This window comes from Notechis scutatus, chromosome 1 (genome assembly GCF_049901735.1).
Source record: "Notechis scutatus isolate UNSWTSFEM ecotype Mainland chromosome 1, rNotScu1.2, whole genome shotgun sequence".
Classification (NCBI taxonomy): Eukaryota; Metazoa; Chordata; class Lepidosauria; order Squamata; family Elapidae; genus Notechis; species Notechis scutatus.
This window is the reverse complement of record NC_142009.1, coordinates 140,002,204-140,025,797: the sequence shown is the minus strand read 5'-3', so window position 1 is coordinate 140,025,797 and position 23,594 is coordinate 140,002,204. Positions and strand designations below refer to the sequence as shown.

At 37.6% G+C, this 23,594-nt stretch overlaps 2 protein-coding genes across 2 annotated transcripts; one reads left to right on the top strand and one right to left on the bottom strand.

The window, feature by feature from the left end:
• The first annotated feature begins 1,413 nt into the window (after positions 1–1,413).
• On the top strand, positions 1,414–12,435 carry LAPTM4A (lysosomal protein transmembrane 4 alpha). The gene is made up of 7 exons (XM_026675566.2): positions 1,414–1,591; positions 7,145–7,265; positions 7,839–7,915; positions 8,006–8,128; positions 9,001–9,096; positions 9,633–9,731; positions 11,687–12,435. The coding sequence occupies exons 1-7, from the start codon at positions 1,493–1,495 to the stop codon at positions 11,759–11,761; spliced, it is 690 nt and encodes a 229-aa protein (XP_026531351.1). The 5' UTR covers positions 1,414–1,492; the 3' UTR covers positions 11,762–12,435.
• A 2,965-nt stretch (positions 12,436–15,400) lies between these two features.
• Positions 15,401–22,398, bottom strand: TTC32 (tetratricopeptide repeat domain 32). The gene is made up of 3 exons (XM_026675567.2): positions 22,123–22,398; positions 21,026–21,192; positions 15,401–17,126 (listed from the first exon to the last, which is right to left on the bottom strand). The coding sequence occupies exons 1-3, from the start codon at positions 22,257–22,259 to the stop codon at positions 16,999–17,001; spliced, it is 432 nt and encodes a 143-aa protein (XP_026531352.1). The 5' UTR covers positions 22,260–22,398; the 3' UTR covers positions 15,401–16,998.
• Between the last annotated feature and the right edge of the window lie 1,196 nt (positions 22,399–23,594).

The following is a 23,594-nucleotide window of genomic DNA, read 5'->3' as shown; positions in this document are numbered from 1 at the left end:
TTGGGGATGTCTTGCTAACTGCCTATGCTTTTCACCTGTCGCCTATTCCATTTGCACAACAGCATGTGAAATTGATTGTCAATCAGTGTTGCTACCTAAGTGGACAGTTTGATTTCACAGAAGTGTGATTGACTTGGAGTTACATTGTGTTGTTTCAGTGTTCCCTTTATTTTTTTGAGCAGTGTAATAAAGCAGGATAAAAATGGTAGGACAGATCCCCTTGCTTTCCTGCTTTAATCCCTCTCCTGGTTGTTTTTCCTTTTCAGAGCATTAAAAAAAAATACAATGATTTGACAAAAGATTTAGGAAGCTGACCTCTCTAGTTGGATAGGATTGTGTGAAAGCAGCTGACTTCCGATACCTATACAGTGGTACCTTGGTACTCAACTGCTTTTGAAACTCATCGAATTTGGTATTCAATGCATTTTGAGGCAAAAAATTTGCCCCGGTATTCAAAGTTGGTTTGGCATTCAATGCACAAGGTAGAACTTGTGACTTCTGCCTTGTCACTCACATTACTCCTTGTTGAAAAACTTTGTTTGCTACTAGGTGCTTTTGGTACTCATGGTGCCTCCCAGAACCAATTAAGGATAAATACTAACGATACTACTGTATTAAGAACGAAGAAATGGTTTGAACTATTCAGTCTTTCCAGCTTATTGTCCTTAGGGGATGCTGTAGATCCACATCAACACACAACTTTCTCTTTGCAGTTGGGAAAGTGCAGGGGCTGTAAGATTTAAAAAAAAAATCTGCTTTAGTTAAAAAGAGCCGGAAATATTGCTTGGACATTGCTCTTCTGATAAGAAACTCAGTTAAAACAGGTTCATGTTATAAAATGATTTGCACTCTTAAGCATAACCTCCGCTTCCAATAACGTTTTAATTTTTGCAGGAGTAGCAAGCTAAGGCAATTCTATATGAAAGAGATGTGGAAAAGAGAAACTTAACTCTTAACTTAATTTCCTTAGTAAGATAAGCCCACCAGCAGAAAAGCAGAAACCCACCAGTGCTTCCCAGACTTTTTCCTTCAATACCCAAAACCGCTTTCAGTTTCAATTTAGATATCCCAGTTGTGATTGGGCTTGTATGTTGTTCACCAAAGGGGGTGGGGAAAGACCACCATTACCCAATTTTGGGTAATTTGGGCAGCTTTTGGAAGCACAGCTTTGATCAAATCCATCAAATTGCATAATTTCCGGTAGCGGTCTTTGCAGCGTCACCAGATAAAGGCTGGCGTATTCACATGGTAACAAGTGCTTTTTCATTGGCCGGCTACGGTGACAATAACCGTTTGTCCCGCCCTGCAAGTTGAGAGGGAACTCCCCCTCCTCCTCCGTGCTTCCTTCTGCGTCGGTTGATTGGTTAGAATTTTATGTGAGACGCAGGCGCCGCCGCGGCCCTCGCGCTAACTGCGGAGGGGGGGCGGGAATCGTCTCATTCGGCGTTCCGTTTGAAGAAGAGAAGGCTTCGCCGCCTCCGCCAGTAGAACAATGACGTTTAAACGGAGCCGAGATCGTTTTTATAGTACTCGCTGCTGTGGTTGTTGTCATGTCCGCACCGGGACTATCATTTTGGGGACCTGGTATATGGTAAGAGGAATATAACAGGAGAGGAAGATAAACGGTTGTGGGTTTTGCGCATGCGCGGGCGAAAATAGGGCAAAAGGGGGAGAAGAGTGGATGGAGGGGTGAGTCGCTAAGCTGCGTTTCCTCGGGCGCATGCGCTTCCTCTGGGGTTTTTTTTTTTCCCCTCTTTTTTCTTTTGCTCCGGGACTTTCAGAGAGAAATGAAGTTTCTATCAATTAACTTGCAAATTGAGGGAAGCGGATTTCCTTAAAGTTGAAATTGGCGAATTACTACATCAAATTTCCAGTAGCCTGTTAATCATCTTACAGTATTACATTCGGATGCTGCAATATTTCAGAGAAGGGCATGGGGTTGCAGTGGCAGTAAAGTTTCAACTCTGCTCTTGTATGAACTTCCTCTTAGAGGAAAAGGAGAGTTGTGTGTGTGGCTTGCAGAGGGACACGCTGCAAGATTTGCGTGTGTGTGTGGGGGAACACTTGAATTCCAGTATGGCATTGTTTTTTGAACCTCATGGTCACCAATTTTTAAGAGTCTCTCTTGCCCCTACCTTAAAGCTGCTTGCTTTCAAATGGATGGTGTAAAGAGCTGTGATGAAAACTTCACCTAGTTCAATATTCTGTTTCCCAGACAGGTTAACTAAATGCTTCTAAAAAACCTTTAGGTGGGAAGTGAACAGCCTTCCTCCTCTGTTGCTTCCCAACAATTAATATTTAGTGGCATTGTTATCTCTGAATCTTTAATATCCCAGGTCGTTTTTAATATATGCTTACAAAAATTAGTTTGCCCCCTTTAAAACATTTTGCTTATGGCTCCTTGCCACTTCTTGCTGCAGAAATTACCTCCATAGGGATATATTAAAAGTGGAGGGGGCTTGTCAGTGGGTTCTGTTGCTAATTACTTGGCATGGAGGACCTTGTTCTGTTAATGAGTGGGAGGTCAGCTTTTATTTAATGAAAATATGTATGAAAAGAATCCATACAGGCAGTCCTTGCTTACCAGTGGTAATTGAGACTCTTCCACCAAATACCACTGTATTTGGTCCCACTCACAATATCACCTGAGTGTACTGAATTATGGCAACAGTTTTGGCAGTCCCGTTGCTGCTGTTAGGCAGCATGTGATCAGGACATCTTGCAGCCATGTGATTACTATTGGCGGTGACCTGCCAGTTTCTGTATTGACTTTGCATTCCCAAAGGTGCTTTTTCAAAAGGCAACTGGACTTGGTTTTTCCTTGAAGATGTTTAGCTTCTTGGGTGAGAATCAAAATGTCTTCAAAGAAAAACAAAGTCCAGTTGCCTTTGGAAAAAGCACCTGTGGGACAGCCAGGACGTGGATGACTGAGAATCTCCATAGATATTGACTTTGCATTGCTACCTATAGGCGTGCAGTTAATATTTAGGTATGTGCTTGGATGCTTTTAGTAAAAATTAAGAGATTAAAATAGAAGAATGAAGAATAAGACATAAGACAAAATAGAAGAAATGAAGAATGAAGAATAAAATAGAAGAATGAAGAATAAGACATAAGACAAATGAAGAATAAGACATTTCAAAATATTGTTCTTTTTTAAATCAGCCTGAAATAAAGGAAAACAAATTGGGAACTTATTCACTAACCTAGTATACTTCAGGACTGAAGTAGCAGGTCTAATTCTGATTTATGAAACTAGGTGGGAGCACCTGGCTGATCATATTTGGGCTTAAGTTAACCAGGTTCAGGCTTGCCTAATAGTTGGATGAGAGATTATTGATAAATACAAGATAGGCAGGCTAGTTTGGGAAGTTAAAAAAACAACAACTAGGCAGAAGACCTAGAGCAGGGCTCTTCAAATTTGACAGCTTTAAGACTTGTGGACTTCAACTCTCTCGGAATTCTTCCTCCAGTCATGTTAGCTCAGGAATTCTGGGAGTGGAAGTCCACAAATCTTAAAACCTGCCAAGTTTGAAGACCCTTGATCTAGAGTTTAGTTGACAAAACTTTGTGGATATTATTCATGAAGTCCTCAGGAGTCAAGCAAGATTTTGCATTGATTTTATTCCAGTTTATCTGAAGAAAAGTTGGTTTTAAGCTTGCTTTTTAAAAACTATATATGGCATGAGAGTGATAATGAAATGTAATTTTATGAGTTTTGCATGTAATTATACAGCTTATAAATTATATCATGATGTATACTTCTGTGGAAAGAAAACAGATTTATACTTATGTGGACTGACAAGAACAGATTTACAGTTTTGGGAGGAGATTTAATGAAAGGAAGCAGAATCAAATTTCAGTATAACTACTTTTCCTTCATAAGAACAATTTAGAAGCTTTGTATTGTTGATACGCAAGTTAGTGTTGACCTGAATTCAGCTTAATACTTTGTTTTCCTTTTAAGTGAGGGATTGGATTTTCATACTGACTGGGAGGAGCTATTTAGACAGTGGAACAGTTCCCATGCAGTAGATTACCAAATTCCTTTTGTGTTCCTTTAGTATGTCTGAAAGAAAAAATTGTACTACAACACCTAACCATCTAGGAATTCCTAAATATTTAATTACTATTTCCTTCAAAGTCCACAGTCCATCTTGCTGCTCTTTCAAATTTAGTGCAACAGAGCCCAAGAGACTCTGAAAATTGGTGCTGTTTCAGAGATCTATCCATCAGCTGTTCCATTTCAGCCCTATTGATAACAGAATCTGAAGAATCCTTGAAATAGTTCTTAGACTAGAAGGAAACTGGTTTCAACTCTGTAGATTAAATAGATGTGTAAAGAATTGTATTCTTTTAAAATTAGTCCTTATGCTGTCAGAGATTGATATTACTAAACCTAATATATTGAAGACATCTGATCTAAATGAGTTAGTTACCTGTAATACTTTTGGTGATTAAACTAACAGCTTTCTGCAAGGATGAAATAGCTGTAGGACAGTTAAAAAAATGAGAACAAAAGTTGACTTCAGTTTGCTGGTCAATTTTACATTGGGAGAAGAATTTTTATTGTCCAAATTTGAATCTAGTCTGTGTAGGTAAAGCTTTGTATTCTGTTTAGAATAAAATACTGGTATGTGCCATTCTTGTAGATTACTAAATTAACTAAAGGTACATTTAATTGCTATGACTACAAATTTTAGATAGCATACTGTCTTAGACTTTAGAATTTCATTCCTGAACAATAGATTTTTCCTGTTTATAGGGAAGCTCGTATACAGTATGTGGAAAGGCAGTTTTAAAATACTGCAGTATGAAAATTTTTTAAATGTAATTAAATTTTAAAGCTTTTCTCTAAACTTAATCTGCTTTTGTGTTTGCTATAGTTTGAATCACTGCAAATAAGGATATACTGAATAGAAGTTTTGTAATACAAATTTTTTATTTAAATTTCTTTTATAATGTGGAGATTCAATGATTCTGTTATGTAATAGTGTTAGCTATAAAGATTGTTGCAGGTCTTATGTAACTGGGTTTAATTGCAGTAGTTTAAAAGAACATTTTAACACTTGATAATTATTGAGATTGTATCTCTTTAACAATTTTTTGAACATTTCCTGAAGACCTTTGCTTACACTCCTAATGTAATAAAACTCAGTGGTAGTTATATAATAAACAAGGAAGAAAGAGAAAGCATTTAGCTTTCTCCATCAGGACAAAATAGTCCTTAACTAGCCTTATAGTGGCAGCTGAAAAATGAAACAAATATTTAAGCTATGATTTTCTGTTTTGATCTGGAAAGTTGTGATATCAAATGAGAGATGTGTCTCTGATGGATAAAATGTGGAGAAGAGATCATTGGTTGCTTGTAATACCTATCACATAATGCTGTTCATGAGGCATTTTTGTTTTGTTTATGATACAGATTAAAATAAACTCTTTAAACTAAATTAAGCTAACTAAATATTAAATGCTGTAAAAGAATCCTGTAGACCAGGGGTCCCCAACCACCGGTCCGCGGACCGGTCCTGGTCCGTGGAACAACTCCTACCAGGCTGCTGGCTTGCTGGGCGCCGCCATCTTTTTTTCATGAAAAAGTGCTTCCAGTGAGCTTTTCCGGGTAGAAACCTCACCGGGCACGTTTTCATAAAAAGATGGCGGCGCCCAGCTGATGCGATACCGGGCATGGCGTCAAAAGGTTGGGGATCACTGCTGTAGACTATTATAAAACCATATGTCACGTCTGTATGTAATTGCTTCGCAATTATACGTTCTGAAAATTTGGCTATCATCAGAGTTGGTTTTCTGGAATATATTGTATTCTGTAGACGTGGCCTACTGTTGTTCCATGTTCCTTTGAGTTTTCTATGGAATATGTTTTTTAAAATTATCCATATTTTGAAAGCTTACTTTTAATTTTAAAACAATTGAAATTTACAGGAAGGGAGAGAAGTTAACATAGGCAATTTTTTCCAAATTTTAAATGTTGGATGTGTCACTTTTTTCCATCTATTGAAAGAACTGGAGAAAATTTTGCTTGTTTTAAATCTGTTGATGTAAATATTACTTTTATCATATTCGGTTTCAAAATGCAATTAAGATAATTCCTATTAAAAAAGTCACCTGCAAATCTCTTTTTAGTTAGTGTATTACTATTAATTTTCTTTACCTTGAATATTCATAAATTCAAATTTATAGCTATGATGGGTTGCATCTTGATGATTGCTGGCTGTTTTGAGCCCTTCATGAGGCACTGGCTGCAGGACCAAGGCCCTGATAAGGGTTAAGGAGGCTGTACCCACAGATTGGCAATGTATTTTCTGTTCTTTTTTTTTACCCTGTGTTTATGGAATGATATTTTAGGGTTTTTTTTTAAAAAAAATTAAAGTATATTTAGGATTATTGAGGGATTATTCTGCAGTTTCTATGAATTTCTTTTCTCAGAATTGTAAATAATTGTGCTATTGAAATGCAGCAATTCCAATCTGATCTTTGCCAATGCCACTATGGAATTTAGGCACAAAATGTTAATCACATTTCAGATATTTTTAAAAATAATACAATGTTATTTTAAATATGCATGTATTATACATAGGATGGCAAAGTGATTTAAAATCTCAGTAAATCCCCTCTTCTAGGTGATCCCCACTAAAAGATAATTAGACTTTATGGTTTTCATTGTTGTTGATACTAATGTTTTACTGCTGTATTATGAGGGGGCTGTGACTGGCTGAATCCCAGCAGAATCCCTTCCCTTCCATCACTTGATGGTAATAGTAACCAAGAAAAGGGGTAGATTATCTTAGTTGACTTTTTAAGGGGGAGGAACAGGTAAAAACGGGAAAAAGTTTTTCCCCCCACATTCAGTAAAGGCTAAGTTTACTCTGTAAAAGAGCCTCTGTGCTCTCTACTTGCAGTCTCTGTGTATGTATAGAAAAGTTAGTAAATGCATCATTTGACAATGCACGTTTACAGCTACTCTTGCAATCAACAGAATATTAAAGTTTGAACTATGCTATAAAAGGATATACATAGGCTGGAATTCTGAACTATTTTAACCTAAACATTGAACTGTCTTAAACTAGCAATTGTTTTATTCATAAATAAATGTAAAAAGATTTATAGATATATGTATATCTTGCAGGTGGTGAATTTGTTGATGGGTATTTTACTGACAGTTGAAGTGACTCATCCCAATACTGTGTCATCTGTAGATATCCAGTATGAGGTTATTGGAAACTATTATTCCTCTGAGAGGGTTGCTGGTAGGTATACATTTTAAAGGAGTGACATTTGAATATTTCAGGATGTATGTATTAGGAAAAGGTTCTTAAAATATTCCACCAGTGTGTACATTTGTGAGGTACATAAAATGAAACATCTTGGTTTGTGGTTTGACTTACTGGGAAAACTATAATTTGAGTTTGTCATTGAACAATGGCTTGGTAGTAGAAAGTGTTTGTCATTTCCAATGCCAGATAAATATGCAAAAATTGAAATAATTTCTATAATGCCAACTCCTGCCTGTACAACTTAGAGATACAGGTGGTCCTCATTTAATGACTATTCAATGATGTTTTGAAGTTATGGCACTGAATGAATGATAGTTATGACAGGTCCCTGAAGTGTAGGCCATTGCAGCAAAATTCAGTCTTTTTAACTACACCCCAATACTAACCAGTGCACCAAATTCTTAAAGTCTCTAGTTCTAATTCTAGTTTATTTAATTGCTAAATTAGATGTATCAGTAAGATACATTCTGCTAGCATGTAGTGCAGGCGGTTTGTTTTAATTTGTTTTTATTGTTAAAGGAACTCTTAATATTTTCCCCCCACCAGAAAATGCCTGTGTTCTCTTTGCCATCTCACTCCTCATGTTTACAATCAGTGCTATGTTGGTGTATGGAGCAATTACTGTAAGTTTTACTTGAATGATTCTAATTTCTCATCACTGGTTTTCTTTTTCTCTTCAAGAGTAACACATTATTCTCATTTTGCATTTTTAGCATCGCGTCAGTTGGCTGATTCCATTCTTTTGTTACCAACTCTTTGACTTTGTTCTCGGCTGTCTCATGGCTATAAGTTATCTGACTTATTTGCCAAGAATAAAAGAATACCTGGAACAACTAGTAAGTGTCCATGACAATAATCTTTAATCGAGTAATGGGAGGTAACGTAGTGAGCATAAGCTTAGCAAGATCACATGAACTGGATGAGATAAAGGATATATAGGATTCATAGTTCTTAATCCCAGTACATCTTACATTTTTAGAATTTCTTCTCTTTGAAACGGGCAAGGAGAATTAGGTGTCCTAACTCCAGGCTGGCAGACCCTGTCTGCACTCATTTAGAAAGTAGAGACCTCCAGAGCAAGCTTTTCTCTATGTGGGTGACATCTATTCCTGGCAGAAATACCAATTATGGTAGTAGATATGCACCCGTGCAATGTTCTACCAGTATGCCTGAGATTTCTAGGAAATATGAGGTTTTTAAAATGGAGGATCTTTCTTTGCTGTCGAAGAGGCACTTCTGCTGCATAATTGGAACTCTCAAAAAATTTCCACATTTAAGAAAACCTCTGTCTATGTAAATTATGTCTTGAAATCTGAGATGAATATCAGTTTCTTTAACTGACACAAACATTTTTGGATCCTCATATAGTTAGTGGCCTTTGCTTCAATGCTACCTAAATCCCTATTCTTCACTTCCTCTTTTTAAAGGAGGTTGTGCCACATGGCACTCTGACCTCAGTTAAATCTTCCTTCTGTGGTTTAAAGATAAGGAATTCTTGTAACAGTTGCAAGCTGTAAGGATAATGTGCAAAAATGTTCCACTGCTTCCATCTGCTTTGCTTCATGACAAAATAGCCTTTAAAAAAATACTAAACAATCTGTATCTTTTGTTTTGGACTAATTTTCACAAGTTTAGAATAGGTTTTTCTGGATACCAAAGAACCTGATAGTAGAATATGTAATAACTATGTTACTGTTTCTTTTTCTAGCCAGAATTCCCATACAAAGATGATCTTCTTGACCTTGATTCAAGCTGTCTTCTGTTCATTGTCCTATTGTTCTTTGTTTGGATCATTATTTTAAAGGTCAGTTTTTGGATACTTTAAAATGTACCTCTTAAGTGATATGAATTTCTCATTCATGTCTTAGTAATTAAAATTAAAGCATATGATTTGAGTTTCTTAGCTGTCATTCCTGTTATTTGTTTGAGTGGTTTTTTGGTTCTCTTCTCTGTAGTTCTTTAACTGTACTGAGAGTTCAGTTATGATTGGTTAAATGTTTCTGTTCCCTCTTATCACATATTTATTTTATTTATATGCACTGTTTTGTCTTTTGTATACACATTTTGCCAATGGTAGCATTCTTTTCAGCTAAACTGAAGGTATTAACATATATTCTGATATATTGGAGGATCTTGAAGTATCACCAATTTAGAGAGGTGCTGTAGTTATAACTGTAGCTGGCTAGTTTATTAGAGAGCAATGCAACTGATTTGAATAGAAAAGTGTATTTAATATGTTGCCAAATAGTTATATATTTTGTGCTTCTGAAGTTGCTATAATGCACAATTCTTCTGCTGTTATGGTATGTTCAGATAATGTATTTTTTGTTCCTCTTGCAGGCCTATCTAATTAATTGTGTCTGGAACTGTTATAAATACATTTGCAATAGAAATGTGCCTGAAATAGCTGTCTACCCAGCATTTGAAGCACCCCCACAGGTAAATGGTTTATGAAATTAAACTAAGCTAATTTCTAGTGTGAAGCACTAAGGCTGTGATTATGGATATGTGTTTCACTTGAACCAGTTTAATTTCTAATATACACTTTAATATACATTCATTTCTAATACACACTCAAAGGGTTGCGTAGATGAGATGGGGAATCATACAAATTGAATAAATTAATGCATTTATCCATTATATGGATTTATCCTTTAACTAATAAGTGCAAATTTATCCATTAAAGCTACCAGTTGGATATTTTCATATAGTCTTCCTCAGTTTTAATTCAATCTTGGGTGACTTTTTTATTGGCTATATGAAGGTGGTTTACAGTTGTTGGGTTTTTGACTTTCTAGTTTAGCCTGTATCCTAAGTGTTTCCTGGTTGTCTTCCAACCCAAGCCCTAATCAGGCTCAGTAATTTAGCAAGTTAAAAGATCTACCTCTCAGAAATGCTGTGGATTTTCACATCTTGGTCTCCTGCTCTGGGGGAGCAGCTTGATGGTTCACACTGCCAGTATCTATCTACTTCATCTGACATCCTCACTGCTAATATCAATATGTCTGTGAGAGAGGATATTCACATGTTCTAATGATAAAAAGAATAAAAGTTCAAAAAATGTAGTAATTTCAGTCAATTGAATTCCTACTTACATAGCTTAGCCTCTGTGTGGCCAGAAGAGTCAGTCTTTCCTTCCCTCAGGAAACTGATCAATCTTGTTGCAGATACACAAAAACTTTAGTTTGAAATAAAGAAAGATGAAACATAAAGAACATTTAAAAACCTTTAAGTAGGAAAAAAGGTAGAGGATAAATTCTAAAGCAGTTCAGTGCTGTAAAACAGCTTCTTGAGAGAAACATATCAAAAAAAGCAGTGATCTAGGCAGATCACAAGGTGTCAGAAGTCTGCTACAAATGGCTTGTCCTTTACCTCAAAGTCTAGTAAAAAGAAATTGCATAGATATTTCAAATTGATATTAAAGCTTAATATTGATATTCTTTAATTGATATTAAAGAAAATGATTATTTTCAGATGGATACAAAGCTGTAATTGCAGATACAGTTCCAAGGGTTTTTTCCCCCCAGAGAAAATAATATTAAGGTTTGGGTAACGCATAAAAATGAATTGGGAAACTTAACACAAATTTCTGGGTGAAACTGAAGAAAAAATATTCTGCTTCAAGATTCCTAGGTTGCTCCTGCTTCTTGGGAGCTCCTGAATTTGCTCTTGGGGCAATGGAAACATCTGTCCCTTACTCAGTCTTTTTCCCCCCACATTTTCCAGAATTTCCCCTGGTTTTAAAATGACCATGGTTTTTTTTTTATATCTTCAGTAGAGGAAGGGCTGGAGTAATTAACTCTGCATGTGACACAAAGGCATATCATTCAAGAGTATATATGTTTTGTCTAAGCCTGTAATCAGCATAGAGGGAGTGTGTGCTGCGAATGTTTGAGCTTGTTAACTGGCGAGAAAGCTACATTTGCTACAAGAGATAGACATCAAGGCATCTCTTTCAAAAAATGTTTAGAAGTTCTGTTGAAGTACACATATACTGCAGAGCAATTCATTTCTTTGAAATTCCCCAATGCTATGAAGTTCTTCGCATTTCATACAGCTTGAGACCTATTTCAAATTTAATCTGCTTACCACTACTCAGATAAGACAATTGTTGACAACAGAAACCACTTGGGTTTTAACTCATACTGTATATACATAAAACCACTGATTTGGAATAACATAGCAATTCATTCAGTAGTTTAATATTAGTTTTAATTTAATTTCTGGAGGCAATTTGCCACTGAGGAAAAACTGTTACTAAAATGTTTTATGAGATTTCATGAAAATGGTTTATTACTATTACAAATATTTTAGTTAATGGTATATTGCATCTTAGTATGGTCAGTCAGTTAATCAATAAACTAACTCTAATAATAATCTTTTTTTTCTTACAGTATGTTTTGCCATCCTATGAAATGGCAGTGAAAATGCCAGAAAAGGAGCCGCCACCTCCTTACATTCCTGCCTGAAGCAGCCATGTTTCTAGCAAAAACTGTATAGCTTCATTTTTTATATTGTAAGATTGCTTAAATATTCAGGGTTTTAGGAGCAACCATACGAGAAGAGGCATTTGATATAACCTTACTAAACACAGTTCAAAAGGGAGTGATTTTTCTCCCTCTTGCTAGCTTTAATTTTATTGATCTCCTTAAATCTCTTAAGTAATTCTTGCTGTGGGGCTTTATTTTGTAATTTCAGCTTCTGCATACAACTCCAATTCTGTGGATTTGTAATTTCATTTTGCTTCAATAAATACTTTTATTATGTTAAGCAAGTTCTGGATATTACACATTTAAGAAATCAAGCGTCTTGCAAATATAGATTAGTTCTGAAGAACAATCATATCAATGGCAAGATTTTTTTTTCTTTTTTTAGTGTGGGAAAATTAGTTCCTATGTGGTGCACTGTTGCATATATGTATTTACCTGAAACTTTTTGTGTTACACTAGTTTTTACTGTGTTATCCCTATGCCTTGAAACAATATTTTTAAAGCCTGAAGTTGGAATTAATAGTTCGACACTTTTTGTCATATGGTATGAATGCCAGAAAAGGACACTACTTTTGTCGTTTGCTTGCTTCAAATCTGTATGTATTTTCATCTTTGTTTATAAATGATGCTTTAATAAATCTTTAAGAAAATAATTTGGGGGACTGTTATAGTATTTACTATAGTCATTTAGGTTAATTACTTTTACACTTTTGTTGAAATAATTCAGCAGAAGGCCTAACAGTTCAGTCAAGACCTGAATTACAATTATAAAATTTAGTGAACTGACTTTTCTTTTTTCTTCTTCCCCCAATTTCAGTTTAATTAAACTACAGTAACATTAACTATAATGGTGGCACTTTAAGGATAGATAAGAAGGTAACAAATTAAAACAGACTAAATACCTACCAAATGCTAAAGCAGTGTTGCTAAAGAACAATTATTCTCAGAAGATATTAAACAAGGAATTGCTGTTACATTATTAATGTTGTATCAAGGTTTTCAAGAAAAGACTGGATAGTTATTTGTCCAGATGGTTCGATGATTTCTGCTATGGGTAGATAGTTTAGAAACCTCCAAGATCCATTCCAACCCTATGGTTCTGTGATAAATATACTTTACTACTACTCACCTGGTTGCTGCCACACACACGCTTGACACCATCTGAACCAAATAAGTTTATCTTGGTCTCATACAGTGGTGGTATTCGACCGGTTCTGGAGAGCCGGTAGTGGCGATGAGCAGTGGAGACTGAACAGGTTCTCTTCGCTGCTCTGTGTTGGCCCGCCCGTCCGCCCACCTGGACTCCCATAATCACTTTTATGGCCAGAATTCAAAACGCAGCTTTGTGCGGCGCAGAATAGCGCCGCGCGGCAGCTGCTGCAGTGACCACCATCGTGGAGGCTTGCAGGAGGCAAGTTAGAATGCCTCTGCGCCTGCACAAAGTACGTGTTTGGCGCGCGTGCGCATGCAAAGTGTGTGCATGTGTGCAAAGTGCGGCCACCAAGCCACGCCCACCGAACCGGTGGCAACTTTATTTAAATACCACCACTGGTCTCATTGGACCACAGGACATGGTTCCAGAAATCCACGTTCTAAGTCTGCTTGTCGGCAGCAAACCGCTTGCGGCCTTTCTTGTGCATCATCTTTAGAAGAGGCTTCCTTCTGGGACGACAGCCCTGCAGACCAATTTGATGCAGTGTGTGGCATATGGTCTGAGCACTGACAGGCTGACCCCACCCCCACCTTTTAATTTCTGCAGCAATGCTGGCAGCACTCATATGTCTATTTCCCAACGCCAACCTCTGGATATGATGCTGAGCATGGGCACTCAGCTTCTTTGGTCGACCATGGCAAGGCCTGTTCTGAGTGGAACCTGTCCTGCTGTATGGTCTTGGCCACCATGCTGCAGCTCAGTTTCAAGGGTCTTGGCAATCTTATAGCCCTAGGCAATCTTTATTTAGATAAACAATTCATTTTTTCAGATCCTCAGAGAGTTCATTGCCATGAGGTACCATGTTGAATTTCCAGTGACCAGTATGAGAGAGAGAGCAATAACATCAAATTTAACACACCTGCTCCCCCTTCACACCTGAGACCTTATAACACTAACCAGTCACATGACACCAGGGAGGGAAAACGGCTACTTATGCCCCATTTGGACATTATCACTTAGGGGTGTACTCACTTTTGTTGCCAGCAGATTAGACATGGCTGTGTACTGCGTTATTTTGAGGGGACAGCACATTTACACTGATATACAAGCTGTATATTCGCTACTTTACATTGTAGCCAAATGTCATTTCTTCGGTGTTGTCACGTGAAAAGATATACTTAAATATTTACAAAATGTAAGGGGGTGTACTCGCTTCTGTGATATACTGTATTTTCCAGACCCAGGGCAACAGATACAGAGCATTTTGCTGGATTGGACAAAATAACAGTCGCCCTGGCTTTCACATATCTTTGTAGAAGCAGTCCTCGTTTAACAACGGTAACTGGGACTGGCTAGAACTGTGATGGCAAACCTATAGCATGCGTGCCACAGGTGGCACGCACAGCCATTTATGCTAGCACACAAGCTGCAGGCAAACCTACCTCACTGCACATGTGTGCACCTCACAGCTGATTGTCAGTGGGTTTGAAGCCTTTTTCTGCCTCCCAAAGGCGTGAGGAAGGCTTCTGCAGGCCGAAAAGTAGCCCTGTTTCATCACTTCCTGTTTTTCCGAAAATACCAGAAGTGACGAAACAGGGCTAGTTTTCGGCCTGCAGAAGCCTTCCTCAAGCCTTTGGGAGGCCGAAAAAGGCCTCAAACCCACCGACAATCAGCTGTGAGGTGCAGTGCAGGTAAAGGGGTGATGGAGGTGGGTGGGGATTGGGCGTGCATGTATAGGGGGTGTGGGGGGCGCATTGCCTTCTGGGTGCTGGCATGCAAGTGCAAGCACAAGCACAATTTTTGGCACAGGAGCCCAAAAAGGTTAGCCACCACTGGGCTAGAATGTCACTAGGTGTCACAATGTCATGTGACCACACTGATTTCTGACAGCAGTTGCAGCAAAAAAAATGTCATTTGTGACCTGCTGGCTTTCCCATTGACTTTGCTTGTTAAAAGATCGCAAACGGTTTTCATGTGACTATGGGATGCAATGCAAATGCCTGAATTGCCATCTCATGATTGCGGGGATGCTGCAATGGTCTTAACAAGGGCATGTTGTAAGTCCCTCTCATTCAGCACTGTTGTAACTTCAAAAGATTGCTGAAGGAGTGGTTGTTGAACTAGGACTTCATTGCTGGCTTCCAACAAGCAAAGTTAATGGGAAAGCCAGCAGATTTCTAATGTGATCTCATGACTGAGGGATGCTTTTGACTGCACAGGAATTGCTAGCAATGGCAGCTTGGACTGCTGGAACTGCCATTATAAGTTGGCATGATATGACATCACACATTGTGATTGCAATGGAAATTCCAGTCCCAGTTACCATCGGAAGTGAGGCCTAACTGTAATTGTTGAGGACAAAAAAAAATACAACTTGTTGAGGTAATTCCCTGTTAGGAGAATGAGCGCACACAGGGAGACGTAGTGAGAGTGGTGAAGAATAACACACAACCAGCAGACAGATACACTGTATAATAAAATGTAGGTTTTTACTTCCAGTAAATGGTTAAGCAAAGTCCAACAAGCAGTCCAAGTCATACATGGTTATAGCAGTCAGTTTTCAGTCCAGGGATAATCCAATAACAAAGTCCAGTATTAAAAACAGTTCAGTAATAGACTCACATCAATCCAAGAATAATGATGATCAGCAACAGTCAATAGGGAAATGCAGGAACCAAAAACAGCGAACATCAACCAACTAGCAACACCCTCTGGGAAACCAGGTTTCTGGCTCCATCTTATGGCCATTTGAGGAACCACACCCAATTACAATTTTAGCATTCCCTTAAAGAGACAGTATTAAAATGTCTAAACCCTGGTTTATATATTTCCAACCCGTTAGGTGACTTACATTCCTAACACAACAAACCAGCATCATAAATTGAAATAAGTACACTTGAATATCAACAGATTTAAGATTTATAAAATAGATAATAAATGACCAGATGTCATCCCCAAATCCTCTAAATTGTCCATCTTCAGAGTCTTTTAAAACTCTATTGAAAACCCACTAATGAATAACAATCACACTTATCAAACAGAAATCCTTAAGATTACATGTTCCTGTATTTTTGATATTTTGACAGAGTTCACTCTGATGTACTGAAGTTCATCTTTGACTAATATTTAAAAATGTGGGAAAGTGTCTATAAGATTAAAAGAACAAATTTGGGGGGAAATCTGTTAATGAAAAGTAGTTCATGTCAATTGTGGTTCCCTTGTATTTTTTTCTAACTACAAAATTAATACAAATTTAATTTTGAATATAAATACTAAATATGGATAGTTTATAAAATGTTTAGTACATATGTCTACACATGTAAATAGATACATTTGCATTGTTTAATTTTTTTATTTGTGTGCTTTAGTATCAGGTTGAGCTTGTTTAGATTTGGAAGCTATGTAGGTGGGAGTATCTCCAGGGAATTTTACAGCTGTAGACTAGGCTAAGAAGTCCAGAGATATCACCAAAGAATGGAAAACAGTTCTTGAATTGTTGCCAAGAAATCTGCAAGGATATATTCAGGAAGTCATCAGGAATTGAACTGGACTGAAGAGAAACTATTTTGTGTTTGTTTGTTTGTTTGTTGTGTGTGTGTGTGTGTGTGTGAGAGAGAGAGAGAGAGAGAGAGAGAAAACAACAGGTTTTTGCATGTTATAATATACTGTATACTTTTAAGCCAATCAATATTACTAGGCATTATGGAGAATCACCAATGTTAACATGTAGAAGTTCTGCACTAAATCATATCTTTGATATTGCTTATTAATGCAGTGTAATATTGTTCTAATGAGGAAATAGCTGGTTATCAAGGAAATTTGTTTTATATACGTTGCCAATATACATAGGGCCAAATTATTTTACAGAATAAAATAAATCTTCATGTAATTAAAGTGCTGTAAATAGTCATGCCAAATGTTTGATATCTTAAGGATTACTTTGCACGGAAAAAATGATCTATTCAAAACTGAGAAGTAACACCCTTATCCCCCCACACTCAGGAAATTTACGTCTTTACCAAATATTCCAGGCTCACAACCTGTTTCTTCGACACACTGGACTTCAATAACCTCTTCTTAACTTGTTTTCTTTGTCAAGGAGAGTCTGTCTTAAACTCAAAGAAGCATCTTCAAATTTAGGATTTAGTTCTAACACCTTCCTGAAATCCTTCAAGGCTTCATCAAAGAATCCTGCATATGAAAGGGAAACAAGGGATGATTTTATGTTATTTTATATATTAACAGAGTAAAACAAACTCTATTATTAAATTATTCAGGCTACCACATTTTAGATTTACTAAGAAGTAAGACCCAATGAGCAAACCACCAGATAGTTTATTATCTTAATCTCTTCATGACTGTGCATGCATAGAAGAGGTTTTATATGTGCAAAGTCAAAGAATAGACGGATAAAAATTCTCATAGACATTCGTTATTTTTCTAACGTATTTTTATTTCCAAAGCAGTAGTTAACTGCTCACAAACTTGTATACAATTTCCTGTAATACAGACAACTAATTTCTTTGCTCGTCATGAACTTGTTTGCCAAGCAACAATAACAATTCCTCTAACAGGAGTGTCAAACTCATGGCCTGCAGGCTGAATCCAACCTGTGATGTGGTTGGATCCAGCCGATGGGGCTGTCCTGGCATACCCAATGAGAAGAGGAAAGATCAGGCCAGCCTAACTTTGGCCTGGTGTACCCAATGAGAAGAGGAAAGATCAGGCCAGCCTAACTTTGGCCTGATCTACCCAATGAGAAGAGGAAAGATCAGGCCAGCCTAACTTTGGCCTGGTCTACCCAATGAGAAGAGGAAAGATCAGGCCAGCCTAACTTTGGCCTGGTCTACCCAATGAGAAGAGGAAAGATCAGGCCAGCCTAACTTTGGCCTGGTCTACCCAATGAGAAGTGGAAAGATTGGACCAGCCTGGCTTCAGCCCAGTCTATCCAATGCGAAGAGGAAACATGCAGCAGTTTGGAGATTGGCATCAAACTAGCCATGCCCACCCAGTCAGCCATACCTGCCCTCCCCCCAGGTCAACCACAACCAAGATGTGGCGCTCAATGAAATTGAGTTTGACACCCCTGCTCTATCGAACACATCTAAAATCTAAGGAGATTCCATGCTGACATGGAATGAACATGAAATAAGAATTTTAAAGTTAGGCTAATTGCAATTTCTATATTGTACTTATGAAAGAAAAGGAAGTAAATGTTAATCATGATTGCAGTATAATAGTAGTAAATCTTTTCATTAGGAAATTTCTATCCTTCATTTATTTTTAAATTTACTGCTATAATCTCTCATCAGAGGAATAAACATTTACTTTGCAAAAATTCTTTTAGACCTTGAGCTTGTATGTTTTTCGATGGAAAACGGTACGTTAAGTTTATGTATTTCAATAAAGCATCTCAATAAAAATAGGGGGCACATTCCCCCTCCTTTATGAACAATCACATGGTGCTATGGCAAGTTTTGCTATTTACTCTCTATTCTTTGGAACTCTGATACTTAAAGAAAGAACAGGTAATGGCAATAGGATTTTTAAAACGATGGATTATTCAGTACCCTATACATTCACAGAGCAGAATTTGGTCAGATCAATGGGCATTTATTTATTTATTTGATTTGTCAATTGCTTACAAGATAATAGGTATAAGTATATACATAGTTATGAACACATGAAATGGGTACATATAAGAAAATAAAATAAAAGAAACAATAGGACAGGGACGGTAGGCATGTTGGTGCGCTTATGCAAGTCCCCTACAGACCTCTTAGGAAAGGGGTGAGGTCAATAGTAGACAGTCTAAGGTTAAAGTTTTTGGGGTTTGGGGAAGAAACCACAGAGTCAGGTAGAGTATTCCAGACATTGACCACTCTGTTGCTGGTCGTATTTCCTGCAATCAAGTTTGGTGTGGTTAACCTTGAGTTTGTATCTATTGTGTGCTCTTGTGTTGTTATGGTTGAAGCTGAAGTATTCATTGACAGGTAGGACATTGCAATGTATGATTTTATATACCATACTTAGATCAGACCGAAGACGGCGTAATTCAAGGTTTTCTAGGTCTAGAATTTCAAGTCTGGTGGCATAAGGTATTCTACAATGAGTAGTGGAGTAGAGAATTCTTCTTGTGAAATATTTCTGGACTTTCGCAACTGTGCTAATATCAGATACGTAATGTGGGTTCCAGACTGATGAGCTGTATTCGAGTATTAGTCTAGCAAATGTTTTGTATGCTCTAGTTAGTAGTGTAATATTACCAGAGAAAAAGCTACGTAGGATTAGGTTAACAACTCTTAATGCCTTTTTGGCTATGTAGTTACAGTGGGCTCTAGCACTTAGATCATTAAAGATGAGTATTCCAAGGTCCTTTACAGAGCTTGGGTCATCAACAAGATCTTGACTATTCAGCTTATATTTTATTTTATGATTTTTTTTTGCCAATATGTAAGACAGAGCATTTATTTGTTGAGATTTGAAGTTGCCATTTGTTTGACCATTCTGATACATAGTCAAGATCTTTTTGAAGGGTAGCAGTATTGTCTGTGGTATTGAACAGCTTTACATCATCAGTGAAAAGAACGCAGTTGCTCTTAATATGATCACAGAGGTCATTTATGTAGAGTATGAAGAGAGTTGGTCCCGGAACACTGCCTTGGGGGGCACCACTATTGACAGGTACAGAATTTGATAGGACACTCCCAATTTTGACCATTTGTTGTCTGTTTGACAGGAATGCTTCTATCCAGTTATGTAGGTGTCCAGAGATACCAAAAGATTTTAGTTTTAGTAGTTTGTCACTGAATCAAAGGCTTTACAGAAGTCTATGTAGATTGCGTCTATTGCTTTGCCCTGATCGAGTTGTGTAGTCCATATGTTTTTGCAGTGTAAGAGTTGCAGATTACAGGATAGTTTTTTCCTGAAACCAAATTGTTTATTGGAGAGTAGGTTGTTTGTCTCTAAGTGGAGGATAATGGATTGGTTAATAATTGATTCCATGACTTTCCAGGTGACGCAGCATAAGGAGATTGGTCTGTAATTTTCAACTAGGCTGGGGTCTCCCTTTTTGAAGATGGTGATGACTGTGGCTTGTGACCATAGGTTAGGCAAGGAGCTGGTCCTGAAAGATTTTTCAAAGATTATGCTTAAAGGTTTGGCTATGGCAGTGGATAGCTTTTTTAAGAAGTAGGCACATATTCCATCCGGTCCAATAGATAGAGATGGTTTTAGATTGCGTAGTGCTTTTTCAACATTGTCTTCTGTAAAATCGATATGTATTAGATCATTGTAGTTGTCTGTGGTTCGGCTAGGAAATACTGGGCATGACCCATTGCTGTTTACAAGACAAACATTAATGGATATCTATAGTACCATAGATCACCTTCAGTGTTATTAATCTATATTATGAATAAAATCATCTAGGGAATACCGACAACAGTATCACTATTTTCAAGTTATCATCATGGGCTATGGACAGATGAACCTCATTCTTTTGAAATACTGCTCTCCCACCCCAATAATATATTGAATTCTACTGTATAGTGCAATATTAATGCAATTATCAGGGGTTTTCAATTCAATTGTATAGAATGTGAAGGATGTGTTTGTTTTTATTTTTATAGTTATAATGTACACTGAACATGGCAATTAATTTCATTGTACGAGGTGCAATGACAATAAAGTAAACTAAACTAAAAATTTCACTCAGGCCTTTCCAGTATGAATGACAGCGAAAAGCTGTTTTCCCCTCTTCCATTTGCTTTTAATGTACCATGCAGGTATTTTATGTTAATGGTTTTATCTTAAAGTTTTTGTTATTTTTATGTACATTGCAAACTGTGAGATATTTTGTGTGAAGCATTATCTAAATATTTTAATATATACCGTAAATAAAACACTTAAATGAACAATTTCTCAAGAACTTCCCCGTAATCTTAACATGGATCTCCCCAAAAAAATGAACTAGGTTTCTTGAAAGGAATACATTTACAAAGCTCTATTAAAAAGAAAATAGTCAAAGCAGTTATACAAAACAATTATAATTATGTGATATTTAAATATTTAAGAAAAGTCTATGTACATACCTAATCTATATAATATTAATCCTCTGTTATAATAAGGGATTTCAAAATCTGGTTGTGCTTGTATAGCTGACGTGTAATCATCCATAGCTTCATAAAATTCAACTCTGAAATATTTAATTTGTCCTCTGTTGTTAAGTGCTGTTGCCAGATCATGGCAAAGGTGTTTGCTTAAAGGAAAAGAAAAAAACGTTTATTGTACTGGTAGTCTTTGACCTACTGTACAACCATTTGTTTAATGACTGTACAAGGTTAGTACAGCACTGAAAACAATTACTTATAGCTGTTTTTCACATGACCATTGCAGCATCTCCACAATCAGGTAATAAAACTTGGGACACTTGGATCTGGCACATATTTATGACAGTTGCAGTGTCCCGGACTCATATGCTCATCTTTTGCAACCTTCTGATAAGCAAAGTCAGTGGGGAAGCCAGATTCACTTAAGTTACTAACTTAGCAACTGCAGGGATTCATTTCATTGTGGCAAGAAAGATCATAAAATGGAGCAAAACTCACTTAGCAGCTGCCTTGCTTAGCAACAGAAATGTTGGGTTCAATTGTGACTTTAAGTCAACACCTTCCTGTAATTTTTTCATTTACAATTTTTTTCATTACCATAGTAAGCATGATATAATATGGAATGCTGCTTGAGATAAAACCAAATAATTTCTCAGGGATGCTTCAGTACAATTCATGCAACTCTTAGGATTTGGGTTTGCAAGGCAGCCTCTTAAGTTAGAAATCCTCGGTTGTACAGAGTAGTATGAGCATGCTTGGGATAAAACTGAACTTTGCGTGTATGGTATCCTGTGCAAAAAGTGCAGGTATTAACAGATATCGTCTCTAACATTAGCATGCTGCATATAGCACAAGCTGGACGGACACGATTATTTGCACTCAACCGACGAAATGCATCCTCTCGCCAGACCTGCAAGAACAGGTCAGGCTCGCCATGGAGAAGATCTACGTGGGTCTCTAGGAGTGGAAAAGGATTCCGGGGATTAGTAATCAACCGATCACTCCTCGGCAAGAAACAACCCCCCCCGTCGGGCTTAGACTTGGGATCCCATAGGCGCGTTATCCCGGCACTGAATCACCTCATGGTGGAGCATGCGCAGTGATGTATGTATTGGCTGTAGAGCTCCTCCGCCCTCTCGTGCTGCCGCTCTTCGAAGTGCTCGTGGGCTGCGGCTAGCAAGTCCCCGGCGCTTTCGACCCTCGAATCTCCCGCCATGTACTCCGTCCTGCTTGCCCGTCCTGTGCCTCCGCTTCCGTCCCTAGCCAAATCTCAAGCGAGACTAGACAAAGAAATCGGCATTCCCCTCCTGGCTGGGGCAGCCCTGCCTACTGTGGAGGAAGACACGTGACGCCCGCAAGCTCCGGTTGATAGATTTATTCAGAGGAAAGGTCCTATTGGACATGTTCAGACGAGCTGTCGGGCTAGAGTTTAGATAACGCGGATGGTTCAGCGCAACCACGAAGTATCTTTGAGGTCAGCAGCCATCTGGGCTGTTGTGCGTGGAGAAAAACCGAAAACCAATAACGGGTTGCCGTGATTTGAGGAGAAGAAAGGAACAGATTGAATACACGAATAGATTTTTTTTTTGATACTAGGATTATAGGCATATCTACAGACCCTCTCATGTCCTGGACATAAATTGTTCCAACTTCTATCCTCAAAACGACACTATAGAGCACTGCACACCATTTTTTTCCTCCATGCCATCACTCTGCTAAACGTAATTCCCACAACAGACTATTTAGTAAGGCTGTATTAGTAGCAGTCTCATCTTCCCTATGAGCTATCTCCTTTTCTACTTATTATCACTTTGTTGCTTGTATCTTTATGATATACATTGTTTTATTTAGTTTCCTAGTATGATTTATGTTCATTGCTTATTTAGTATCCAATGACTATCACTAAGCATTGTATCTTATGATTTATGAATGTATTTTTATGATGACTATGATCATGATTTGTCACTTATAGCTTTTATGTACAGAGACCTTATGCACTGAAGACAAATTCCTTGTGAACTTGGCCAATAAAGAATTCTATTCTATTCTATTCTATTCTATACTTTGCCGATGAGGCGTGACTTGTGGTTTGCCTAGGTTGGAGAAAGGTTTAATCATTTTTTAAGGTTGAGATCAAAAGCTTTATGCCCACCACCTATATTGCTGAAAAGAAATTGGGAATGACCTTGGTTTGCCAGGAAGGGATTAATCATCCTGCTGCTGATAGATACCATGTTCAGGCAATGCATGTAGTCCTTGACTTACAACAGTTCATTTAGTGACGTTCAAAGTTACCACGGCACTGAAAAAAGCAACTCAAGACCGTTTTTCTCACTTATGACCGTTACAGCATTCCTGTGGTTATGGGATCAAAATTCAGATGCTTAGCAACTGACTCATATTTATGATGGTTGCAATGTCTCAGGATCACGGTTTTTGCGACCTTCTGACAAGCAAAGTCAATGGGGAAACCAGATTCACTTAACAACTGTGTTACTAATTTTAACAACTGCAGTGATTCACTTAACAAAAGTGGTGAGAAAAGGCATAA

Excerpts from the sequence above, each read along its gene's own strand:
- LAPTM4A (XM_026675566.2), top strand. The coding sequence starts at position 1,493 with ATGACGTTTAAACGGAGCCGAGATCGTTTTTATAGTACTCGCTGCTGT. Across the intron at positions 1,592-7,144 it reads TTTTGGGGACCTGGTATATG|GTGGTGAATTTGTTGATGGG; the intron begins GTAAGAGGAATA and ends TATATCTTGCAG. Across the intron at positions 9,732-11,686 it reads CATTTGAAGCACCCCCACAG|TATGTTTTGCCATCCTATGA; the intron begins GTAAATGGTTTA and ends TTTTTCTTACAG.
- TTC32 (XM_026675567.2), bottom strand. The coding sequence starts at position 22,259 with ATGGCGGGAGATTCGAGGGTCGAAAGCGCCGGGGACTTGCTAGCCGCA. Across the intron at positions 21,193-22,122 it reads TGCGCATGCTCCACCATGAG|CAAACACCTTTGCCATGATC; the intron begins GTGATTCAGTGC and ends TTTTCCTTTAAG. Across the intron at positions 17,127-21,025 it reads ATTAATATTATATAGATTAG|GATTCTTTGATGAAGCCTTG; the intron begins GTATGTACATAG and ends TTTCATATGCAG.